Genomic DNA, 21,417 nt, shown 5'->3' with positions numbered 1-21,417 from the left:
TGTTGTTGGTGTGTTGAATGGTTTGGAGAATTTATGGAAATGGAAGAAATGGAGGAGAAATGGAAGGGAAACTCACGGCCAAAGGGGGAAGAATGGATGATTTTGAAGAGTGTTGTGTTGTGAATGAGATGAAGAATGCCTTGAATGATGAGAGTGCAAGGGTATTTATAGGAGTAGTGGAGGGAACATATAGGGAGAGAATGGATGGGAGAGCATGTGAATGATAGCTAGGAGAATGATTAAAGGGGTGTGAATGGTTGGAAATGCATGTGGGTGAATTGGTGGTGCAATGATGAAAAGTGAATAAATAATGCATGTAGGGTTAGCTAGGTTGGCTTTGTTTGGGTGCATGTGAGTTAAAGAGGGAGAATGTGGTGAAATGATGAAGTAGGAAGGTGGAAATGCATGTGAGATGTTGGAAAGGAAATGGGAATATGAGTGCATGTGGGTGAATGATTTGTGGTGCAATGATGAAGAGTGAATAAAGAATGCATGTAGGGTTAGCTAGGAAAGTGGGAATGTGGTTGAATGATTAAAGGGACATGCATGTGGCTTGTTTGATTGCTTGGTGAGATGATGCATGCTTGTAGTTTAGGGTGTTGAATATGGATTTGCATGGCATTTGAATTGATTGTGGGCTTTGGAATTGGAAGGAAATGCATGGCAAAGGGCTTGGTTTAAGAGAGAATGGGCTAGGCCCTTTGTTTTATGTCCAAAGTGAATACAAGGCCTTCAAATTCGTCCAACATTTTGGCTCCAATCATATGCCATCCATTCCAAGCCCAATTTTGCTCCAAAATGCTCCAAAATGCATCTTTTTTCTTCCTTAAGCCCTTAGAACCTGAAAACACACAAAAGAAGCATAAAGGACTAAAATAACTAGAGAAACATAACGTAAATGCACGAGAACAAGCCATTTAAGTCGCATGAATATGCTCCTATCAAAGTTCCTAGGTCTTCTTTATTCAAATGCATGGGCTGCCTCCCAAGAAGCGCTTGCTTTAACTTCTTCTAGCCGAACGATGCCTCCTTTTAAGCTTCACTAGAGTCCACGGCATGAAGGGGTATTTCCTCCACCACATGCTCCTCAAAAAGGTCATAGTAAGGCTTCAAACGGTGCCCATTCACCTTGAATTCTTGTTCAGTCTTTAAACTTTGAATTTGGATTGCACCATAAGGAAAAACATTAGTAACAACAAAAGGACCAATCCATTTAGAACGTAACTTACCGGGAAACAATCGAAGGCGGGAGTTGAAAAGTAACACTTTCTGCCCAATTGAGAATGTCTTGCTACGAATCATCTTGTCATGGAATGCCTTTGTTTTTTCCTTGTAAATTCGAGCAGTCTCATAAGCTTCATGCCTAATCTCTTCGAGTTCATTTAATTGAAGCTTCCTCTGCATTCCAGCCGCATCTATGTACATGTTGAATGTTTTGACAGCCCAATGCGTCTTGTGCTCTAATTCCACGGGAAGATGGCATGGTTTGCCATAGATAAGGCGAAATGGGGACATTCCAATGGGTGTTTTGTAGGCCGTATGATATGCCCACAGTGCATCATCCAAACACAAGTTCCAATCCTTTCTTGTTGGCCCAACGGTTTTCTCCAAAATTTGCTTGATTTCTCTATTTGGAACCTCGGCTTGCCCATTTGTTTGAGGATGATAAAGTGTTGAAACCTTATGCATGACATTATACTTCTTAAGCAGCGCCTCAATGGTTCGATTACAAAAATGGGAACCCCCATCACTAATTAGAACTCTTGGCATCCCAAATCTGGAAAAGATATTAATTTTAACAAAATCTGCAACCACTTTAGAATCGTTAGTATGGGTGGCTTTTGCTTCCAACAATTTTGACACATAATCAAATGCAAGCAAAATATAATTGAAACCATGTGAGGGAGGAAAAAGACCTATGAAATCAATGCCCCACACATCAAAAATTTTGACAAAGAGAATGGATGTTTGCAGCATTTGGTCTCTTGGACCTATGTTTCCTGTTCGTTGGCAACGATCACATGTTATGCAAAAAGCTCTAGCATCCTTAAATAAAGTAGGCCAAAAAAATCCACATTCAAGAACCTTAAGTGCTGTCTTTGGGTGCCAAAATGACTCCCACATGCATAAGTGTGACAGAAAGTTAAAATTGAATGAAATTCGGATTCATGCACACACCTACATAGAATCTGATCAGGGCAATATTTCCACAAGTATGGGTCATCCCAGACATAAAACCGTGCATCTTTTTTGAGACTGCTCGAATTTTCACAAGGGGGCCAAAGGGATCCCACGGCAAAGGAAAGGATGGTGCATGTGGGCTGATTTGTTTGTTGAAGAAGCATGTGTTTGGGAAGCTTTCTTGCTCATTTTCTGGATGTAATGATGAAAAGTTTAATAAATAATGCATGTAGGTGGCTGAAATGATGAAGAATGAGTGGTGGAAATGCAAGGGAAAGCTAGAAATACATGTGAAGATGCTGGAATTTCACAAGGTGAAGTGCACGGCAATGATGTTTGTTTGTTGGTGAAAATGTGTTGGTTGCATGTTTGTGGATGAATGGGGTGTAAAGGTGGCTGCAAGGTTGAATGATTAAATGTGCATGTGGGTTGAAATGCAAGGTGAATGAATAATGAATGCATGTGTTGATGAAATTACATTTGGAAAGCTGAAATGTGGAGGGGATGCACGACATGGATGTTTTGGTGTGTGAATGGTTATTGTTTTGCAAGTGAAGTGTGTTGTGAATGTATGTGGGTTAAATGATTAAAGGGGGTGGAAGATGGATGAATGATGGATGAATGGAATGAAATGTGTATGCACGGTTTTGGTATGGAGAAAGGGGTGAATGTGCATGTGGGAGATGGAATGGAATGTATGTGAATTATGTTGGGAAAGCTATGAATGTGCATGGCACAAAGGTGTGGATGATTTATGAATGCATGTGGGTTAAATGATTTGTGGTGCAATGATGAAGAGTGAATAAAGAATGCATGTAGGGTTAGCTAGGAAAGTGGGAATGTGGTTGAATGATTAAAGTGACATGCATGTGGCTTGTTTGATTGCTTGGTGAGATGATGCATGCTTGCAGTTTAGGGTGTTGAATATGGATTTGCATGGCTTTTGAATTGATTGTGGGCTTTGGAATTGGAAGGAAATGCATGGCAAAGGGCTTGGTTTAAGAGAGAATGGGCTAGGCCCTTTGTTTTATGTCCAAAGTGAATACAAGGCCTTCAAATTCGTCCAACATTTTGGCTCCAATCATATGCCATCCATTCCAAGCCCAATTTTGCTCCAAAATGCTCCAAAATGCATCTTTTTTCTTCCTTAAGCCCTTAGAACCTGAAAACACACAAAAGAAGCATAAAGGACTAAAATAACTAGAGAAACATAACGTAAATGCACGAGAACAAGCCATTTAAGTCGCATGAATATGCTCCTATCAAACTCCCCCACACTTATCTTTTGCTAGTCCTCGAGCAAAACAGAAAGAAAAGCAAAACAAGTAAAACACACCTAAACCTTCCAACAACAGTCTTAGGGATTTCCAATATACATGACAAGTTAAAAATCATCATTCCCACAGATTTTAGTCATCTTCACACTTAAGTACATTCTTAAACATAGTCACCATATACTAGTTCACAATTAGGCATTTAAAACCATGTTTTGAATGTAGTAACATGCCTTAGAGAATTTGCTCAATTCCTTACAAGATATGCACTCGATTTTCACTCAAAATTTCTAACTACACACCCTAATCTAGTCATATGTGAGAAGATTGATGTAAACATGAAAACGACACTCACATATATGTATCACAAAGAACGCAATTTCTGGAGTTAATAATCAAGTTTAGATATGATCTCATGAATGGAATGCTACTACTTAGACGCGAGAACCAGTGACACCATATGCTCATACCAAGTTCAAACTCCACAAATTGAAACACATAACACTCAAGATTGAAGTCACGGGTTGTAATGGGGCTTGGGGTGTGTGGATAACAAAGAAGGGATATGGAAAACAAAGGTTCTTAAAGAAATAGTGAGCAAGGCAATTGAATCAACTTAGAATTCACTTTTGAATGAAAACTCAACTTTGGAACAAAAAGGGAGACAATTTAGGGCCAGAATTGGTGTTTTGAGCCCTTTCTTCAATCACTCATTCTTTCATTTTTCAAGCTCTTTTTTTTTTTTTTTTTTCTTTCTTTCTTTTCTGTTTTTCTTTTTTTTTTTTAAAACTCAAAACATACTTAAGAACAAGCATTCCTTCCCCCACACTCATTTTCTTGCATAATGTAACTCAAAAGGAATTCATTTAAGTTATGCTCACTATCTTTTAAGAACAAGGGTGTGGATTGTCCTAAACTAGGCTAGGTGAGGATAATGTGGGTTGACAAAGAATAAAAGGCTAAACAAAGCTCAACGGGGGTAAAACTTACAACATATACGAAATATGGGAAGTGAGGTTATTTGGCTATGGTGGCAATTACACAACTTCATCTTGAATATGTTATGTAAATCAATAACATGCTTTGAATGAAATGGGCATGAGTTCTAGCATTTGGAACTTATATGATGAAACGCCTTCTAAGTAGTAACCAAGCAAAGAATAATGAGATCATGCAACAACCTTGGAAAACAAGAAATCACAGATTATACTCTCCAAAGAACGTTATAGGCTCAAGTCTCTCAGGGTTGTAGCGTTTGTTTGAGTTCCTTCCTTCAAGCATGTTACATAACTAAATTTTTTTTTTTTTTTTCTTTTTTTTCTTTCTTTTATGATTACATGTGAAGTCATACATTATAACCATGACCAAGCATATACCAATAGTAAATCAAACTTTTCTCCATGTTTATAACTCTTTTCAACAGTCATGCAATTAGAAACCAAATCCTTATCATTGTGTTGGAAGGTGACCTACGACACAAAAACGACTCAAAACACTCTTTTTAGGCTTTTCAAAACATGTTTTTCAACTTTTTATGTGATTTTCGAATTTTTAAGTCAAAACACACTAAACACACTTAAAAACAGCAAGAAACAACATTTGAAGTTTATGGTGGATAAAACCCTACGAATTTGCATCAAAACACTTTAATTAACTCCCCCACACTTAAATCAAACATTGTCCTCAATGTTAAAAACCACACTAAACACAAACAAACATATAAACAGCAATTAAACATACTAAACATGGCAGAATGTATCTAACAAAGAGAAGAGTTTAGAAATGCAAATCTGGTTGTGGAGTGTTCGTTCCATCTTCTCCTTGATCATTGCAGTGAGGCTTGGATCTTTGTGATTCCACAGGCTTACTCTTGAACTGTGCTGCTCCCATCGTTGATTTTCCTTTGTGCTACTCTTGAACTGGGCAGCAGGCTTCCTTTGGTCTCTCCCGAAGGTCTGAGCTTCCTCCTCTTATCTGTTTCTTTGTTCAATCTCTCCAATTCGTAATGAAGAGGGTTAGAGGATAGCTCAGCAAAGCTAGGTAAGCAACCAGGGAATAGAGTCCATATAGACTCCAAGTGCCGGCTGATTGCTTCGTTCACTTTGCCATGCAAATAATATCAAGGACAAAGGAAAAGACAGGGAAAGAGCATGATATGAGATACCTTTGCTTTTGCCCTTGATGATATGAGATACCTTTGCTTTTGAAGAAGCGATGAATGAATCAGCACATGTATTTGTTGTGCTGCTTCCTCCTAGATCATCTGTACTCCAGGCATCTGGTATCATCTTTGGGGAAGAAGAGAGAATGGAGTATCTCGAAAGGCCTTGCTGGGAGTGCACCCTCAGAGGTGAGAAAGAGTTGGGCATTTTCTTCAGTTCTGTCTTGCCAAAAAAAATTGAAGGTCGACATGTATAGGGAATTCAATAGCAAGTGGTGGTACTGTTCTTTTACCGTTGTCAACAAACGTTTTGATCCCGCAAATCCGGCTTTTTGGAATAGTGACGACTCTTCGATCTTTGAAGACGCCTCTTTGATTTCTGAGCAGTCGCCCCTTCGATTTCTGAACGACGCCCTTCGCTTTCTGAACGACACGTAGTAGCGCGGATTGATAGGAGCATATTCATGCGACTTAATTAGCTTGTTCTCGTGCATTTATGTTGTGTTTACTTAGTTGTTTTAGTGTTTAAGGCCACTTTTGTGTATTTTCAGATTATAAGGCCAAAGTGTGCAAGAAGATGCAAAATGGAGTCTTTTGGAGCGAAAGAGGAACGAATGAGTTGAAGACTTGAAGAAACGACAAAAGCCTACTCCAACGATGAATTCTTACCAAAACGAGGAATCCTACTCAAACAAGGTTTCCTATTTTAGGAAAGTTAACCCTAAGTTTCCTGTTTTGGTAACCTTTCCTAAACTTAAACGTCCGTATTTTCTAGCCACTTTATAGGCCTCGTATGCACTTTAGGACACAAAACCAAGGCCCTAGCCCTATTTCCCTTCCTAGCCGCACCTTTATATTTATGTTTTAATTTCCTATTTTCGTAAGCCTTTGATTTAATTTTAAATAAGCTAGGGTTAATTTTCTGAAACCCTACACATTTTTACAACCTAGCCGCACCTAATATTCACCCTAATTCTCCCATATTCATCCATCCGCAGCCACCTGCACCCATTTTGCATCTCTGCCCGTGGCCCCCCCCATTAATTCCACCCTAATTTCATTCTAAGCCGTCACCCCCCATTGATTCATGCATTTATTTTATTCAGCCATTAACATTTTATTCAGCCAAAACCATTCACACCCTTATTCCTCCATATTAAAAACCTAAAACAATTAAAAACCACCCATAAAAAAAATCTGCCGCAACATCCCACAATTCCCATTATTGCCGTGGGATCCCATATTGATTCCAGCCCCTTCCATTCCATAACCTAATTCATCCCATTTTTATTAAATCTGCCGCAGCCACCAATTCCTTCCCATCATTCCAAAACAGCCACCATATTCCAATATCCCACCAAGCCGTGCCTTTTCAATTCCAGCCGCAAGCCACTTCCACAGATTTTCATAACCTGCCGCAGCCTTCCACCACATTCTCCCTCCATTCCACACCTCCTCCATCACTCCACCACCTTGCCGCACCACCACACTACCTTAAACCCATTCCCAAACCAGAAAATCAACTAAAAACACCATTTAACCTCACTGTCGCAGCAAGGAGAAGAGGAAAGAGGAGCTTCGACACGCAGAAATTCAAGTGGATTCATTGGGCGTTCTAGGTGTAATCCATCCTTTGTTCTTTATGTTTAAATTCAATTGTATTTTTCTTGTTGTGAACATGAGAGGCTAAATCCCCCTAGTTAGCTAGGGGGTGATTCGAAACCATGTTTATGCTTGCAATATGAATTGATTACTTTTGGTTGGAATTTCATGAATGTTGGATTCAATTCGTTTAACTGTTTGATTGATAACTTGTTTGTGTATGTTTATTGAGAGTGCACGCTTAATGTTCATACATGAATTTGACGCTAGAATATAAGTGAGTTTCACCTAATAGTTATGAACTTATATTCACAAGTAGTGGAGGTTGCTTATAAACAATCGCGTTAAATGAATTCTTGGCACTAGTTTCATGCTCATCATAGTAACGAATGCCTCGTCGACACTTATAGTTTTCATGATGCTTAATGATCTTTGATTGTATCTTTATTGTGCTTTTCACGTAAAGGACTTTTGGAGAATGTTTTGAATTGCGTTGCGCTAACCCATCCAATTCACTAACTTAAGGAAAACTTGACGGTTAATTTAAGCGGACCTAATTAACTCGGGGTGTTGAGTTTCATAATTTATCGAAAGACCAACTGAAAATCAAAGTGTATGCAAGTGTGACATGTGTGGAGAAGAACCTTCTAGCTAGCATTCATTCCATATTTTCATCACATTCATTTTTACATTCTGCCTTTAAATTACAATCGTTGCATTTAGTTTAATTTCGTCAAAACCTCAATCCTCCTTTACTTTAGTGTCCAATTTAGTTAGAAAGTGTCTTAGTTTGTGTTTATAAGCGTTTTGTATTCTTTGAGTCTTTTGATTTGTTTGAGTGTTTTATTGTTTAGCTTTGCATTCTTTGAGTCTAGTTTAGTGTTTTTAACGTTTGTTTTACGTTTTTTAGTCAGTTTCCAAGTGATTTAGTAATCCCTCCTAATCCCCGGTCTAGAACGATCCCTACTTGCATCTTTACTACAATTGTCACAAGAGGGTTTTAATTTGTGTGCTTACTTAGTTCGCATCACGGATGCGGCTCTGTCTGAGATCTTTTGACACGTGGCACGCGTTTTCTGCAAAGCCGGGAGTTTTCGACAAATATGCACACGCTTTCTGGAAAGCCGGGAGCTTTCGGCTTTGTCTCCCACATTTGTCGGCTAAAGTGTGCAGCTGATTTCTTGCCTTCCACGCGTCTTCTGAAAAGCTGGGATTGCGTCTGACGAGCTGGTGATCTTTACGCCGGAAATTCCGGTTCTGAAGAGTGGTGTCTCTTCATTCTAAATTGGTGAACGCCTCTCCTTTAATAGAGGTGATTGATCACCTCTAGCATGCACACTTGAAAATTGCCCAGAAATCGTCTCCGGCCCGTTTGAAAATCTACTCCGTCCACCCTTTCTCTTTTTACTTCGTGAACAATGGCTAGCTCATCCAACCCATCAAACCTTTGCTTAGATTTGAGTCTAAGCAGTGATCCGGTCGCGTCTCATCAGGGTAAGGTATGGTGCCCGTCTTTCTTATCTTCCCATGGCCCTCTTACAGATGAGGACTCTGTGATGACGGATCCCACAACAGCTACGATAGTGGCTCGGAACCTCCTCACTCCCAAAGACAGTCAGCTGCTTTCAGGACGGTCCGATGAGTTGGCCGTTCAAGAATCCCTGGCTCTGAGTGTTCAGTGCACTGGCTCTGTGTCCAACATGGGCCAACGCCTTCTTGCTCGCTCCCGACAGGTTGAATCCTTGATGGCGGAGGTGGAGAGTCTTAAGCAGGAGATCAAACAGCTTAAGTACGAGAACCGAAGTTTGCACGTGCTTGCCAACAATTATTCAACAGGCATGAAGAGGAAGCTGGATGAGCTTGATGACCGTCAACGGCTTGCAGCTTTCTTCCAGAGGCATCTCTTTCCTGGGTCATCCAGCGTTCCACCAAGGTTTGGGGCCTTGAATGATCTATCTTTGGTGCCTCTTGCTCCAATGCCTTCTGCTCCGATGCCTCTTGCTCCAATGCCTTCTGCTCCGAGACCTCCTGTTCCGATGCCTCTTGTTCCGAGAGTGTTGCCACGTAGTGGGGCCTCAAGTACACAACCTTTGTGAAGACTCCATCTTTCTGCCATGTTTTTATACAATTGTAATTTCTCAAAAATTAATGAACAAGCTTTTTTTTTTTTTTTTTTTTTTTTTTTTTCACAATCACTCGGAAATCAATGAACAAGGTTTATTCACTGTATTGGGTTGCCTCCCAAGTAGCGCTTTCTTTTACGTCTTGCAGCCGGACGGTACCTCCGTTTAAGCTTGACTAGGTTCCACGGCATGGAGGGGTACCTCCTCCACGACATGCTCCTCAAACGTCTCGTAATAGGGCTTCAATCGATGCCCATTCACTTTGAATTCTTGCTGCGTCCTTGAACTTTTGATTTGTACTGCACCATGAGAGAAAACATTAGTGACAATAAAAGGGCCAACCCACTTTGAACGTAACTTACCGGGGAATAATCGAAGACGAGAATTGAATAACAACACTTTCTGCCCAATTGAGAAAGTTTTGCCTCTAATCATCTTGTCATGGACGGCCTTGGTCTTCTCCTTGTAAATCCGGGCATTCTCATACGCTTCATGCCTGATGCGAGAATTATACGCGCACAAATTAAACCCTCTTTTTGACAATTGTAGTATGGATGTAAGTAGGAATCGTTCTGGACCGGGGATTAGGAGGGCTTGCTAAAACCTTCTAAATTGACTTAAGAACGTAAAAACAATATAAAACACAAAACTAGACTCAAAGAATGCAAAACTAAAATTTAAAACATTAAGACAAACCAAAAGACTCAAAACTAATTTTGGACGAATTTAAGATTATGACTTGATTCAAAATACTTTAAAACACAAACTAAACAGATCCGAAGCACTAAAGAACAGAAAGAAAAGGGGGGGGGGAAGAGTTTTGATTTGACGAAAATTGAAATAACAAAACAAGTTAATAAACTGAGCGAAATGTAAATATGAAATTGTGATGGAATGAATGGAATGAAGGCTAGCTAAGGGGTTCTTCTCCACACATGTTATACTTGCATACAAGATTGATTCTCAGTTGGTCTTTCGATAAATTATGAAACTCAACACTCCGGATTAATTAGGTCCGCTTAAATTAACCGTCAAGTTTTCCTTAAGTTAATGAATTGGATGGGCTTGCGCAACGCAATTCACAACATTCTCCAAAAGTCCTTTACGTGAACAGCACAATAAAGATACAATCAAAGATCATTAAGCATTATGAAAACTATAAGTGTTGACGAGGCTTTCGTTACTATGATGAGCATGAAACTCGTGCCAAGAATATGTTTAACACGATTGTTTATAAGCAACCTCCACTACTTGTGAATATAAGTTCATAACGATTAGGTGAAATTCACTTATATTCTAGCGTCATATTTATGCATGAAAATTAAGCGCGCATTCTTAATAAACATTCATAAATAAGCTATCAATCAAACGGTTAAACAAATTGAATCCACAACTTATGAAATTCCAACGAAAGTTAATCAATTCATATTGCAAATATAAACATAGTTTCGAATCACCCCCTACCTAAAGGGGGTTTAGTTCCTCATAACCTTGAAATCAAAGAAACACCTAAACATTCCAACAACTCAAAACTTGAATTGTATGAACGTTTAAGCACTCTTCTCTTCCATACATACAAAACAAAGAGAATTAAAATGAAACTTTGAAATCAAAGAAACACCTAAACATTCCAACAACTCAACTTGAATTGTATGAACGTTTAAGCACTCTTCTCTTCCTCGTTGTTGTAGCACAAGGTTTAAGGATAGGTTGTGTGATGGTATGAAGTGTTTTGGAGGGATGGGAAGTGGTTGGATAGTGGCTGCAATGGAGGAGAAAAACTGCACAGAAATGGAAGGAGATGCACGGCAAGGGTTTGGGAAATGGTGTGTTTTTGTATGAAATGAGGAATGCCTTGAATGATGAGAATGCAAGGGCTTTTATAGGAGAATGAAGGTGTGAATGGCTGTTTGTTTAAGCATGCAAGTGGCTAATTAATGATGAACAAACAGCTAAGAAAGCATATGCAAGCTGGAATTGCACAAGGGGGCCAAAGGGAACCCACGGCAAAGGAGTTTTTGGTGCATGTGTTGGCTGTTTTGTGTGTTGGTTAAAGCTTGTGAAAGCATGTGCAATGTATGGTGGATGAATGAGATTGCATGTGGCTTTATGGTGGAATGTTTAAAGGGTGCATGTGAGTGGATATGTGGCTGAAAATGCAAGTGCAACAACAAAGAAGAAAACTGAAAATGCATAAGGTGTACACGGCAAGGGTTGTTGTTTGTGTTGGAATTGCATGTGAAATGTATGTGTTGATGAATGGGATTGTGGAAAGGCAAGGGTGAATGATTATGTGGCTGAAATAAAGAATGCAAAGTGAATGAATAATGAAATAGGAAAGTATGAACAAGGTGGAAATGCATGTGAAATGTAAAGGGAAAGCTGAAATTGTGATGGAGAGCCACGGCATTGATTGGATTTGTGGTGGGTGGATGAAAGAATAATGTCAAGGTGTGGGGTTGTTAAAGGGGTTGAGTGTGTTGGAAATGCATGTGATGCATGGCAAGGTTGGAGAAAAGGTGTGATAAGTGATAAGTGAATGGTTTGTGGTGAGTGATAAATGAATGATATGTTGAGTGATAAGTAAATGGTAGTGATAAGTGAGTGGTTTGATAAGTGAGTGATAAATGAATGATATGCTAAGTGATAAATGAATGATATGTTGAGTGATAAGTAAATGGTAGTGATAAGTGAGTGAGTGTATGGTTTAAAATGGGAAACAAGGCCCTTCCTTGCATGGCAAGGAAGGGAAACACCAAGGGACACACGGCAAGGGTAACAATGTTGGAAGGGACATTGTTTTGTGACCTAGAATAGGTAGGATTCCTTGATATTGTTCAAACAAAAGGTCTTTAGGTCTTCAATTTCGTCCATTCCTTTTGCTCCGAGCATATGCTATCCATTCCAAGCCCAATTTTGCTCCAAAATGCTCCAAAATGCATCTTTTTGCTTCCTTAGCCATATGAACCTAAAAACACACGAAAATGGCTTAAACTACTAAAACAAATATGAATTAACAACATAGATGCACGAAAACAAGCTAAGTAAGTCACCTAAATATGCTCCTATCAATGCCTAATCTCTTCAAGCTCGCTCAATTGTAGCTTCCTATGGTTTCCAGCCGCGTCCACATCCATATTGAAGGTCTTGACCGCCCAATGTGCCTTGTGCTCAAGCTCTATGGGTAGATGGCACGGCTTGCCATAGACTAGCCGAAATGGGGACATACCAATGGGCGTTTTGTACGCCGTTCGATAGGCCCATAGTGCATCCTCCAAGCGCAAGCTCCAATCTTTTCTATTCGGCCCAACGGTCTTTTCCAGGATTTGCTTGATTTCTCGATTTGAAACTTCGGCTTGGCCACTGGTTTGGGGGTGATAAGGTGTGGAAACCTTATGCATCACGTTGTACTTCTTGAGCAATGCTATAATGGTGCGGTTGCAAAAATGAGTCCCACCATCGCTTATGAGCACTCGAGGCATCCCAAATCTAGAGAAAATGTTAGATTTTACAAAGTCTGCAACAACTCTAGAATCGTTAGTTCGGGTGGCTTTAGCTTCCACCCACTTTGACACATAATCAACGGCAAGTAAAATGTACGTAAAACCAAAAGACATAGGGAATGGACCCATAAAATCAATACCCCAAACATCAAAGATTTCAACAACAAGGATTGGGGTTTGCGGCATTTGGTGTCTTTGGCCTATACTTCCAGTCTTTTGACATCTATCACATGTTAAGCAAAAAGCCCTAGCATCTCTAAACAATGTAGGCCAATAAAAACCACTCTCAAGAACCTTAAACGCGGTGCGTTGTGTGCCAAAGTGTCCACCACATGCATATGTATGGCAAAAACTCAAAATGGAATTAAATTCAGATTCATGAACACAACGACGCACAATCTGATCAGGGCATATTTTCCACAAATAAGGGTCATCCCAAACATAAAAACGTGCATCCTTTTTTAATTTATCACGTTGAGCCTTGCTTAAGGTGTTAGGAACTTGCTTAGACACCAGAAAATTAACCAAATCAGCATACCAAGGCTCACTTACCTGGATAGACATTAATTGCTCATCGGGAAAGGTTTCAGAAATTCGCGCTACTTCCTCATGTACCATTCGACTTAGGTGGTCAGCCACCACATTCTCCACGCCTTTCTTATCCCGAATCTCAATGTCAAACTCTTGTAGAAGCAACATCCATCGAATCAATCTAGGCTTGGCCTCCTTTTTCGTGAGAAAATATTTGAGAGCTGCATGATCAGTAAAAATAACAACTTTAGTACCAAGTAAGTAAGGTCGGAACTTATCTAATGCAAAAACCACAGCAAGTAATTCTTTCTCAGTGGTTGAATAATTTAATTGAGCATCATTTAGTGTCCTAGAAGCATAATAGATAACGTGGGGTTGCTTGTTCTTTCGCTGTCCCAAAACAGCACCAATGGCATAGTCCGACGCATCACACATTAACTCGAATGGAAGGCTCCAATCTGGAGGTGTGATAATAGGAGCCGAAGTGAGAGCTTCCTTCAAGTGCTTGAATGCCGTGGAGCATGCTTCATCAAACTCGAAAACCACCTCTTTTTGAAGCAACCAGCATAGTGGCTGTGCAATCTTGGAGAAATCCTTAATGAAACGCCTATAAAAACCTGCGTGGCCAAGAAACGAACGAACCTCTCTAACCGAAGTTGGAGAGGGTAAGTGGCGAACAAGGTCTACCTTAGATTTATCTACTTCAATGCCTTTTTCAGAAATGATATGGCCTAGAACAATACCTTGCTTAACCATGAAGTGGCATTTTTCCCAATTAAGTACAAGATTCGTTTCAACGCAACGTTTCAAGATTAAAGTCAGATTATTCAAGCAATGATCAAATGAATTGCCAAACACGCTAAAATCATCCATGAATATCTCAATAATCTTTTCCACATAATCAGAGAATATACTCACCATGCATCGTTGAAACGTTGCCGGAGCATTGCACAAGCCAAATGGCATGCGTCTATATGCAAAAGTGCCAAAGGGGCACGTAAATGTTGTCTTCTCTTGGTCCTCCGGAGCGATCACAATCTGGTTATATCCGGAATATCCATCAAGAAAGCAATAAAATTCATAACCGGCTAACCTTTCCAACATTTGGTCGAGGAATGGTAATGGAAAGTGATCCTTTCTTGTCATGGCATTTAACTTCCTGTAATCAATGCAAACACGCCAACCAGTCACAACACGAGTGGGGACAAGCTCTTGTTCTTCATTCTTCACCACTGTGACACCAGACTTCTTTGGAACAACCTGGACAGGTGACACCCAACGACTATCAGAAATAGGATACATAACACCACAATCAAGTAATTTTATAACCTCCTTTTTCACTACTTCCATCATAGGTGGATTAAGGCGACGTTGAGCTTCACGAGATGGCTTGGCTTCCTCCTCCAAAAGGATGCGATGCATGCACGTGGTGGGACTAATGCCTTTGATATCCGCCAAAGTCCATCCAATGGCAGATTTGTGCTCTTTTAACACCCTTATCAACTTGTCTTCTTCTTGAGCCGTGATTAAGTTTGAAATGATGACGGGTAGCGTTTGATCTTGGCCTAAGAACACATACTTCAAGTGACTAGGTAATGGCTTTAACTCAAGTGTAGGTGGCTGCTCAGTAGATGGAAGTAACTTGTTAGTCAAAATTGAATCTAAAAGTGAGATTGGAGACTTACCAGAGTGGAAGGGCAATGACTCGAGGGCAGCGACCATTTCAAGTACTTCATCACAAGGGGGTACGGCAATATGGTCAGATTGCATGCCGTGGGTTAAGGCTACTTCAAGTGCATCTTCGTTCATTTGATCCAAATGCACCTGTGCCAAAGAATCAACAATATCAATAGCAAAACAAGAATGGTCCTCAATTGGATGTTTAATGGTTTCAGAAAGATTAAAATGAATAATGTCCCCATCAAACTCCATGGTCAATGTTCCCGTATACACATCAATCTTTGTTCTTGCTGTTTTCATGAAGGGACGGCCTAGCAAGATTGGTAATGATGGAGCATGGCTTGAATCCTCCATGTCTAAAACATAGAAATCTGCGGGGAAAATAAGGTGATTGACCTGCACTAAAACATCCTCAAGGACTCCCTTGGGATAAGCGTTAGAACGATCGGCCAATTGAATTATAACGCCATCTTGTTTTAACTCGCCAAGGTTCATTGATGCATAAATGGAATAAGGCATGACATTTATGGATGCACCTAAATCAAGCATGGCATGTTCAAAACGATTATGTCCAATCAAACAAGGAATCGTGAAACTACCGGGGTCTTTGCACTTGGTAGGTAGTTTACGTTGCAAAACAGCGGACACGTTCTCGCTTACCTTAACTACCTCTTTGTTTGCCCTTCTTCTCTTTGCATTGCATAGGTCCTTGAGGAATTTGGCATACTTTGGAACCTGTTTGATTGCATCGAGAAGCGGTATGTTCACTTGCACTTTCCGGAACGTTTCAAGAATATCCTTCTCGCTTTCTTCCTTTTTTTCTTGCATGAACCTGCGAGGAAAAGGTACATTGGGCAGATTAGGACGTGAAGTACATGAATTTGAACTTAAATTACCTGATTTGGGCGAGTTAGGGTGATTGGAGGCCTACGGCATTGGGTTTTTCACTCTTTCCGTGGGTGAGCTAGACACTTCCTTAGGTTGTGTCGTCTCTTCATCTACTTCCTGGGCAGATTTGGAATTGTTTGGCTCGGTCCCAACTTCTTTTCCACTCCTTAGGGTGATGGCCTTGGCGGATTCGAATCCTCCCTTTGGATTGACTGTGGTTGAGCTAGGAAGCTTTCCTTTATCTCTAATCTGTCCAAGGAACTCAGAAATCTGCCCCATTTGTTTCTTCATATCCATCATCTCCTTCTCGTTATTTTCTATCCGGTTGTTTTGATTTTGCAACCCCTGCGAAATAGAGGTTAGTAATTGCATAGCTTGATTACTTTCCAAGGACGTACCTGAATGAGATGATGTCGAAGGTTGTTGGGATTGTTGGGGTGCATACGGCTTGGAATAAAAACCAGGGGGGTTTGGCCTAAATCCTCCTTGTTGGGCAGCTTGTTGTGGCTCCCTCCATTTGAAGTTTGGATGGTCCCTCCATCCGGCATTGTAAGTGTTCGAGTATGGGTTGTTGTGATTTTGTCCTTGGAAACCAATTGCATTGGCAGATTCCCACCCACCATTCTCGATTAGTTGAGGGCACTTGTCGGATGGATGCCCTTGAATTGAGCACACGCCACAAACTTGGTGTTCTTGTGCTTTTGGACCAATCACAACCTGAGAAACAAGAGAAGTAAGATTAGCAAGTTGTGATTGAATTTCAGAAATAGCACTCACCTCATTTACACTTTGTTGCCGTGGGGCTTCCCTTTGGCCCACTCCTTCATATTGTTGAGCGTTGAGTGCTCGGTTGGCTATGAGAATCTTGGCATCCCTTGGTGTTTTGTCCACCAATGCTCCTCCCGCTGAGGCATCAAGCATTTGACGTTCGATAGGAATGAGGCCCTCATAGAAATATTGAAGGAGAAGTTCCTCCTTCATTTGATGTTGAGGACATGAAGCTACAAGGCCCTTGAAGCGCTCATGATAAGCCGGGAATGTCTCACCATAATTCTGTTGAATACCACTAATTTTCTTCCGTAGGAGAATCACTCTTGAAGTAGGGAAGAATTTCTCCAAGAAAGCACGCTTCATACTCTCCCACGAAGTCACCGTTCCTGGGGCTAGTTCGTAGAGCCAATCTTTGGCCTTGTCCATAAGTGAAAATGGAAAAGCCTTCATCTTCAATATACTCCCATCCACAGTGACGGGGGTCATGCTCGAACAAACCACCTCGAACTCCTTCAAGTGTTTGTTGGGGTCTTCCATAGACAAGCCATGGAACTTCGGAATATGGTGTAACAAACTGGATTTGAGTTCAAACACCTCAGTCGTCCCCTCTGCAGCCGTGGGGTATTGGATACAAAGAGGCAATGCATTATCCAAACCCGAGGCCGAAAGCTCCTTGATGGTTCTATTATCTACTGCCATGGCTTGTTCTTCTTCAAAAATTTGGTCAGTGGGCTTTTCTTCTACACCTACTTCGTCCTCTTCAAGCCCAGGTTGTGGTGGAGGTTGTGGTGGCTCTTGTTGACTCCTCGTTCTCCTCAAAGTGCGTTCAAAATCACCGTCAAAGTCGAAGATGTTCTCTATAATAGGCCGAGAGCTACGAGTCATACACAGTACCTGAAAAACAAGAAAACAAACAAACTAAGAATCTGAAATAAGAATGCACGAAAAACAAAAACAAACGAAAATAAAAATAAAGAAAAGGGACTAGCAAAGTTGCTAATCCCCGGCAACGGCGCCAAAATTTGATGCGAGAATTATACGCGCACAAATTAAACCCTCTTTTTGATAATTGTAGTATGGATGTAAGTAGGGATCGTTCTGGACCGGGGATTAGGAGGGCTTGCTAAAACCTTCTAAATTGACTTAAGAACGTAAAAACAATATAAAACACTCAACTAGACTCAAAGAATGTGAAACTAAACGTTAAAACATTAAGACAAACCAAAAGACTCAAAACTAATTTTGGACGAATTTAAGATTATGGCTTGATTCAGAATACTTTAAAACACAAACTAAACAGATTCAAAGCACTAAAGAACAAGAAAGTAAAAGGGGAGGAAAAGTTTTGATTTGACGAAAATTGAAATAACAAAACAAGTTAATAAACTGAGCGGAATGTAAATATGAAATTGTGATGGAATGAATGGAATGAAGGCTAGCTAAGGGGTTCTTCTCCACACATGTTATACTTGCATACAAAATTAATTCTCAGTTGGTCTTTCGATAAATTATGAAACTCAACACTCCGGATTAATTAGGTCCGCTTAAATTAACCGTCAAGTTTTCCTTAAGTTAATGAATTAGATGGGTTTGCGCAACGCAATTCACAACATTCTCCAAAAGTTCTTTACGTGAACAGCACAATAAAGATACAATCAAAGATCATTAAGCATTATGAAAACTATAAGTGTTGACGAGGCATTCGTTACTATGATGAGCATGAAACTTGTGCCAAGAATATGTTTAACACGATTGTTTATAAGCAACCTCCACTACTTGTGAATATAAGTTCATAACGATTAGGTGAAATTCACTTATATTCTAGCGTCATATTTATGCATGAAAATTAAGCGCACATTCTTAATAAACATTCATAAATAAGCTATCAATCAAATGGTTAAACAAATTGAATCCACAACTTATGAAATTCCAACGAAAGTTAATCAATTCATAAATATAAACATAGTTTCGAATCACCCCCTACCTAAAGGGGGTTTAGTTCCTCATAACTTTGAAATCAAAGAAACACCTAAACATTCCAACAACTCAAAACTTGAATTGTATGAACGTTTAAGCACTCTTCTCTTCCATACATACAAAACAAAGAGAATTAAAATGAAACTTTGAAATCAAAGAAACACCTAAACATTCCAACAACTCAAACTTGAATTGTATGAACGTTTAGGCACTCTTCTCTTCCTCGTTGTTGTAGCACAAGGTTTAAGGGATGTTGTTGGTGTGTTGAATGGATTGGGGAATTTATGGAAATGGAAGAAATGGAGGAGAAATGGAAGGGAAACTCACGGCCAAGGGGGAAGAATGGATGATTTTGAAGAGTGTTGTGTTGTGAAAATGAGGAATGCCTTGAATGATGAGAATGCAAGGTATTTATAGGAGTAGTGGAGGGAACATATGGCTGCAATGCATGTGATAAAAGACTAGGAAAGTGGGTGGAAAGCTGGAATTTTCACAAGGGGGCCAAAGGGATCCCACGGCAAAGGAAAGGATGGTGCATGTGGGCTGATTTGTTTGTTGAAGAAGCATGTGTTTGGGAAGCTTTCTTGCTCATTTTCTGGATGTAATGATGAAAAGTTTAATAAATAATGCATGTAGGTGGCTGAAATGATGAAGAATGAGTGGTGGAAATGCAAGGGAAAGCTAGAAATACATGTGAAGATGCTGGAATTTCACAAGGTGAAGTGCACGGCAATGATGTTTGTTTGTTGGTGAAAATGTGTTGGTTGCATGTTTGTGGATGAATGGGGTGTAAAGGTGGCTGCAAGGTTGAATGATTAAATGTGCATGTGGGTTGAAATGCAAGGTGAATGAATAATGAATGCATGTGTTGATGAAATTACATTTGGAAAGCTGAAATGTGGAGGGGATGCACGGCATGGATGTTTTGGTGTGTGAATGGTTATTGTTTTGCAAGTGAAGTGTGTTGTGAATGTATGTGGGTTAAATGATTAAAGGGGGTGGAAGATGGATGAATGATGGATGAATGGAATGAAATGTGTATGCACGGTTTTGGTATGGAGAAAGGGGTGAATGTGCATGTGGGAGATGGAATGGAATGTATGTGAATTATGTTGGGAAAGCTATGAATGTGCATGGCACAAAGGTGTGGATGATTTATGAATGCATGTGGGTTAAATGATTTGTGGTGCAATGATGAAGAGTGAATAAAGAATGCATGTAGGGTTAGCTAGGAAAGTGGGAATGTGGTTGAATGATTAAAGTGACATGCATGTGGCTTGTTTGATTGCTTGGTGAGATGATGCATGCTTGTAGTTTAGGGTGTTGAATATGGATTTGCATGGCTTTTGAATTGATTGTGGGCTTTGGAATTGGAAGGAAATGCATGGCAAAGGGCTTGGTTTAAGAGAGAATGGGCTAGGCCCTTTGTTTTATGTCCAAAGTGAATACAAGGCCTTCAAATTCGTCCAACATTTTGGCTCCAATCATATGCCATCCATTCCAAGCCCAATTTTGCTCCAAAATGCTCCAAAATGCATCTTTTTTCTTCCTTAAGCCCTTAGAACCTGAAAACACACAAAAGAAGCATAAAGGACTAAAATAACTAGAGAAACATAACGTAAATGCACGAGAACAAGCCATTTAAGTCGCATGAATATGCTCCTATCAATTACATAAACCAAATGGCATTCGACGATAAGCAAAAGTACGAAATGGACCAGTAAAAGTGGTATTTTCTTAATCATCTAGAGCTATAACAATCTGATTATATCCCGAATAACCATCAAGAAAATAATAAAAAGAGTGATCGGTTAACCTTTCAAGCATTTAGTCAAAGAACGGCAAAGTGAAGTGATCTTTCCTTATGGTGGCGTTAAGCTTCCTATAATCGATGCAAACTCTCCAACCTGTTTGTATACGGGTGGGCACAAGCTCATTCTCTTCATTCTTCACCACAGTGACTCCAGATTTCTTTAGAACAACTTAGATTGGTGGAACCCAACGACTATCCAAAATTGGATAAATCACTCTACATTCAAGAAGCTTGATAATCTCCTTCTTCACAACTTCCATATTGGAGGGTTGAGTCGATGTTAAGCCTCTTTAGTTGGTTTGGCCCCTTTCTCTAAAAGTATGCGATGTATGCATGTTGTGGGACTTATCCTCTTAATGTCGGCCAAAGTCCATCCAATGGCTGTTTTGTACTCCTTCAGCACCCGAACTAGTTTTTCCTCCTCCAATGCTGTGATTTGGTAATGGTTTAAGCTCGAGGGAGGGTGCCTGAATCACATGTTGTGGCAATGATTCAAGGGCAGCCACCATCTCCACTTCTGCACCATTGGGCACGGCAAAAGAACTCTCATTCTTGCCATGAGTGTGCATGATTTATGTACCTTGGTCTTTAAGCCTTATTCCTCTTGTAATGGTTGTTTCAAGGGCATCCTCATTGAGGTCATCAAGATATTCCTGCGCCAATGAATCGATTATTTCAATAGAAAAACAAGAATGATCATCAATAGGATACTTCATAGCTTCAAAAATGTTAAAATCAATAATCTCGCCATCAAATTCCATTGTTAACGTCCCCTTGAACACATCTACCTTGGTGCGGGCTGTTTTCATGAATGGTCTTCCAAGGAGGATCGACAAAGATGGAGAATTGGCCGAATCTTCTATACCAAGCACAAAGAAATCAGCCGGAAAGATTAAATGATTAACCTGCACCA

General features: G+C 40.1%; 1 protein-coding gene across 1 annotated transcript; it reads right to left on the bottom strand.

Moving 5' to 3' along the window:
* Window positions 1-9,632: 9,632 nt before the first annotated feature.
* LOC125476683 lies at window positions 9,633-17,296 on the bottom strand (the record flags this gene model as incomplete). Its single annotated transcript, XM_048583018.1, has 4 exons — window positions 9,633-9,837; window positions 12,417-14,085; window positions 14,560-15,916; window positions 16,805-17,296. Coding segments are annotated over 4 exons (3,723 nt in total), but the record flags the coding sequence as incomplete, so codon positions are not given.
* Window positions 17,297-21,417: the final 4,121 nt, after the last annotated feature.

This window comes from the organism of the source record quoted next, unplaced genomic scaffold (genome assembly GCF_019419815.1).
Source record: "Pyrus x bretschneideri cultivar Hongxiangsu unplaced genomic scaffold, Pyrus_bretschneideri_v1 Contig2, whole genome shotgun sequence".
In the NCBI taxonomy this organism is placed as follows: domain Eukaryota; kingdom Viridiplantae; phylum Streptophyta; class Magnoliopsida; order Rosales; family Rosaceae; genus Pyrus; species Pyrus x bretschneideri.
The sequence above is the reverse complement of the archived record's forward strand: the minus strand, read 5'-3'. Positions and strand labels throughout refer to the sequence as shown.